The sequence below is a fragment of the Rhinopithecus roxellana genome, chromosome 8, assembly GCF_007565055.1.
Source record: "Rhinopithecus roxellana isolate Shanxi Qingling chromosome 8, ASM756505v1, whole genome shotgun sequence".
NCBI classification, from domain to species: Eukaryota; Metazoa; Chordata; class Mammalia; order Primates; family Cercopithecidae; genus Rhinopithecus; species Rhinopithecus roxellana.
Window position 1 is genome coordinate 56,665,845 of NC_044556.1, and position 4,621 is coordinate 56,670,465.

The window sequence follows — 4,621 nt, forward strand, 5'->3', positions numbered from 1 at the left end:
GTTGCAGATAATCCAAGCAAGTGATTGTCCTCTTAGCTTGAATACTAGGACAGAAGCTGCTTTCTAAGGCAACCCATTGCATTCAGAACAGCTTTGACTGTCAGGAAGCTGTTTAGTAACCTGATCCTCTGCAGTCTCTTCCTGAATATGATTTCATGTAGGTTTGATCAATATCGTATTCTCACAAAATAATTTAAAGTCTTTTCATAATATAAACAACATAGATCAACTCTGTCCAAACTACTTGTTTTTTTCTTTTCCTTTTTTTTTTTGTTTTTGAGACAGTCTTGCTCTGTCACCCAGGCTGGAGTGCAGTGGCACAATCTCAGCTCACTGCAACCTCTGCCTCCTGTTCAAGTGATTCTTTTGCCTCAGCCTCCTGAGTAGCTGGAATACAGGCGCACACCACGATGCCCAGCTAATTTTTGTATTTTTAGTAAAGATGGGGTTTCATCATGTTGGCCAGGCTGGTCTCAAACTCCTGACCTCAGGCGATTTGCCTGCCTTGGCCTCCCAAAGTGCTAGGATTACAAATGTGAGCCACTGTGCCCAGCCAAACTGCTTTTTTTTTTTTTTTTGAGACGGAGTCTCGCTCTTTTTCCCGGGCTGGAGTGCAGTGGCCAGATCTCAGTTCACTGCAAGCTCCGCCTCCCGGGTTCACGCCATTCTCCTGCCTCAGACTCCGGAGTAGCTGGGACTACAGGCGCCCACCACCTCGCCCGGCTAGTTTTTTTTTTTGTATTTTTAGTAGAGACGGGGGTTTCACCGTGTTAGCCAAGATGGTCTCGATCTCCTGACCTTGTGATCCGCCCGTCTCGGCCTCCCAAAGTGCTGGGATTACAGGCTTGAGCCACCGCGCCCGGCCCCAAACTGCTTTCTTAAAGAGGATCGAATCAAATGTTTTTCCACTGCTAATAGCCTCTCAGGCGGGAACATAACTAGCTTTAAATAAAAAGGCTTCATCAGTCATCCATTGTAAAGCTATCAATTGAGTGTAGACACATATCTAATATGGGGCCAGCAATAGTGGGACATACAGAGGAAATGAAAGATGAAGTCTGTCTGGGGAGATACAGATGTTTATAAGACTAAATGATCACAGCAACGTAGGAACTACCCAGAGAGAGCTAGGGCAGAGTATTCTGGGAGCCAAATAACAGGATAGGGAATGTTCTAAGAGTTGGGGGCATGCAGTGAGTTCAGGGCATGCAGTGTATGTGGGGACCCGTGGCGGGTAGGAAGTCTTGAAAGACTTCATTTAGGAAGTGGGATTTGGGCTGAATTTGGTGGATGGCATCATGAGTCAGTGAGTAAACTGTCTTGATAATCAGGATCTGAGAGAGAACTAAGAGAGCCACGATAGGTAGGGAGGGGCTTAGTGAGGACAGAGGAAGTCAGAGGGCTGTAGTCAGGGGAAAATCATTTCCCTTTTCTCAGGACCATCAGTCAGGCGCTCTGTCTCTAGGAGCCTCCTAATGCAGTCTTCTGCGCAGTCCTGGGGACTGACCGACTGAGTCACACCTCTGGGGCTGGGGGCTGCTGACATGTGTGCCTTTACTTGGCTGCTCCTTCTCTTGCTGCTCCAGGAGGGTGAGTGAGGCTGCCAGCTCCTGCCCAGGAATGTCCCCTTCCACCTCTGTTCTCCTGCCCCTCTGGGTCTGGGCCAGCAAGACCCTTCCTTAGGGGATGAATGTATCAGCTCTTCCTTAGTTATAAGGAATAGGGTGTGTGGCTTGAGGGCAGGACCGAGAGACACCTGGGGATATGGAAGAAAGAGCAATCCCAAGACGGCAAAGGAGAAGGTAAAACTTGGAGGGTGAAGGGACAGATGGAAGCAAACTCCTGTTAGGTGCTTAACTCAGGGACAAGGGGAATCTAGAGCCAGAAGCAGCAGCTGGAGAACAGGATTTCGTGTGAGAGTCATAGAAGCTGCCCAGCTGAGATTACGCTACAGCTCCACTGCCAGGTTCAGCAGCCCAGAGACACCAGCTGGGCCGTTTGCTTCTCTTTTCTTCCTGTATATGCAGCCAAAGGAGACTCTGGAGATGGTGTGGATCCCGAGGAAGTGGTTGCGGTCCTTCACGAGTCCATCAGCCTCCCCCTGGAAATACCGCCCAAGGAAGAGGTTGAGAATATCATCTGGTCCTCCCACAAAAGTCTTGCCACTGTGGTGCCAGGGAAAGAGGGACATCCAGCTACCATCATGGTGACCAATCCACACTACCAGGGCCGAGTGAGCTTCCTGGACCCCAGCTATTCCCTGCATATCAGCAATCTGAGCTGGGAGGATTCAGGGCTTTACCAAGCTCAAGTCAACCTGAGAACATCCCAGACCTCTATCATGCAGCAGTACAATCTACGTGTCTACCGTGAGTTTAGGCTGGGAACCATAAAGCTGGTTTTTGAGGGCTCTTCTGAGCTTCTCACACCATGGAGTCTCAGGACTCAGGGTTATAGTTTGAGGCTAGAACTGGAGGCAGACTGTCCCTAATCTAGATACTGGGTTTGAGTGTGCCCAATCCACCTGTTGTATCTGAACCGCAGCAACAGGTGGAGTGACCTGGAGCAAGGAGGCTGTCCGATGCAGTGGCAGGGATCAGGGGCTTCATGTACAGACCCTGTAGAGGGCTTTTCTCTTCCAATGAAATTGTATCCTGGGGATGAACACCACCTACATTCTTGAGTCTTTTATTTCCCTGTGTGATGAGGGCTACTAATGAGTATCTTCTCTCTGCTTGAACCCAAATTTCTTCTTAGTGCCTGTCACACTGCATCTACCTTGAAGCTTGAAGAGACACTGATTAAAATGTAAATGCCCCTGAGAGGGGTGATAATATTTTATGTGATCAAGGAGACAGAATGGGGTTTGGAGGAAGATAGAGTACAAAGTAAGAGAAAGAAGACATAAAGGGGAGGTGGAAGATGCCAAAGGCAGCTCTGTCTACCTTGACAGTTGCCTTGGGGACCTTGGAACCACAGGTTTTTACAGTGGTTGGGTTTGTTTGCTGTTGCCTATTTGTTGTTTAGGTGAAGGGGCTGTCAAGGGGTCACATTAGTACCCCAGCTTTGAGGAGCTTAGGAAAACAGACCCAACCCCTGATTGTTTAGAGGGTCTTTGTGTTTCCCCTTCATCTAGGACGGCTGTCAGAGCCCCAAATCACTGTGAACTTTGAGATCTCTGGGGAAGGTGCCTGCAATATGTCCCTGGTGTGCTCTGTGGAGAAGGGAGGCATGAATGTGACCTACAGCTGGCTCTCCTCGGGGAATAGCGCTTATACATCCCATGAAGGCCCTGTCCTCAGCACATCCTGGAGGCCAGGGGACAGTGCCCTCTCCTACACCTGCAGAGCCAGCAACCCCATCAGCAATGTCAGTTCTCGCCCCATCTCTGCTGGATCCTTCTGTGCAGGTACCAGAACCCCTGAGACACCCACCGAGCTCATGAGACACCCACCGAGCTCATGAAAGACAGTGCCTAGAGGTACCATCTCCCTCCCCGAGCTCTTCCCAAGAGAGCCCAGTGAACCCAGAAGCTAACCCCCTCCCATGGAGGCTTGACAGCTGGATTGGAGAGGAGACCCTCCCTTTTTCTAGTACCCCCAACTTCCAAAGGTCTTTTCTTTTCTCTTGCTTGGCTTCAGAATGATTCCTAGATCTCAGTTCCTGAGCTTCTGTGCGTAGAATATATTTCCAGAGACACTTGCAAGGGGACATCAACTGACTGTGAACTTGAGACCCCTGCATGAAATTTGGGTAGGAGTCTGCCCCCTAACGTTAACCCCAGCCCTACCTCTGATGGGCCCCTTTCCTCCCTTCTTCCATCCCAGATCCCAGCTATGCTTCTGAGAAGCCTTCAACAGCCTTCTGCCTCCTGGCCAAGGGATTGCTCGTCCTCTTGCTCTTGGTAATTCTGGCCACGGTGCTCTGGGTTATCCGAGTCCAGAAAAGACGCAAAATGCCAAGGATGAAGAAACTCATGAGAAACAGAATGAAACTGAGGAAGAAGGCAAAGCCTGCCTCCAGCCCTGCCTGACTGCTCCTTGGGAACCCCAGTCCTGAGCTTGGTTTCTTCTCAGCACCCAGAGAATCCTTCCTCAGCTCTCTTCTTTCCAGGGGAAGGAGGTGCTCAGGGGTGGGTATCCAGAGAGCCATACTTCTGAGGGAAGACTGGCTGGCAATGAAGTCAAATTAAGTGACCACAACTCTGCAGGAGTTGTGTTTGGTCCTTCTGTCCTCACTGGGTGGCTCTGGCAAAACCCACTCTGCTGTCTTTCCCCCAACTCCCAGTGCCTTCCCCCAAGTCCATGTGCTTTTTCAGGCCCTGCTTTGGGGAGAGAAGTGGGTCTAAAAGGCCCCTCACAGGGCAGTTTTGGTATGCTGTCACTCACCACCTATCCCATTTTCCACCAACATGCTTGCCATTTATGCATTAAATAAGAAAAGTGAGAGATTTCTTTGAACCTAACTGAACCTGTGACTTGAGAATTTCAGGTATTTTGAATCCTGCATAAAAGTGGCTTTATTCCTGTTAAGATTCTTCTGCTCCCTTACCCCACTCTCATCCTGGCAGACACATTTGCTTAACAACTCCATCTATCCCAGACTGGTCTAGAAGCTGTCC

At 49.8% G+C, this 4,621-nt stretch overlaps 1 protein-coding gene across 1 annotated transcript; it reads left to right on the plus strand.

Moving 5' to 3' along the window:
- The first annotated feature begins 1,375 nt into the window (after window positions 1–1,375).
- On the plus strand, window positions 1,376–4,202 carry SLAMF9 (SLAM family member 9). The gene is made up of 4 exons (XM_010360777.2): window positions 1,376–1,590; window positions 2,028–2,369; window positions 3,137–3,409; window positions 3,828–4,202. The coding sequence occupies exons 1-4, from the start codon at window positions 1,545–1,547 to the stop codon at window positions 4,031–4,033; spliced, it is 867 nt and encodes a 288-aa protein (XP_010359079.1). The 5' UTR covers window positions 1,376–1,544; the 3' UTR covers window positions 4,034–4,202.
- Window positions 4,203–4,621: the final 419 nt, after the last annotated feature.

Bases quoted from the DNA above. Each gene is read 5' to 3' on its own strand.
- SLAMF9 (XM_010360777.2), top strand. From the start codon at position 1,545: ATGTGTGCCTTTACTTGGCTGCTCCTTCTCTTGCTGCTCCAGGAGG. The intron at 1,591-2,027 runs GTGAGTGAGGCT...CTGTATATGCAG, and splicing joins TCTCTTGCTGCTCCAGGAGG to CCAAAGGAGACTCTGGAGAT. The intron at 3,410-3,827 runs GTACCAGAACCC...CTTCCATCCCAG, and splicing joins TGCTGGATCCTTCTGTGCAG to ATCCCAGCTATGCTTCTGAG.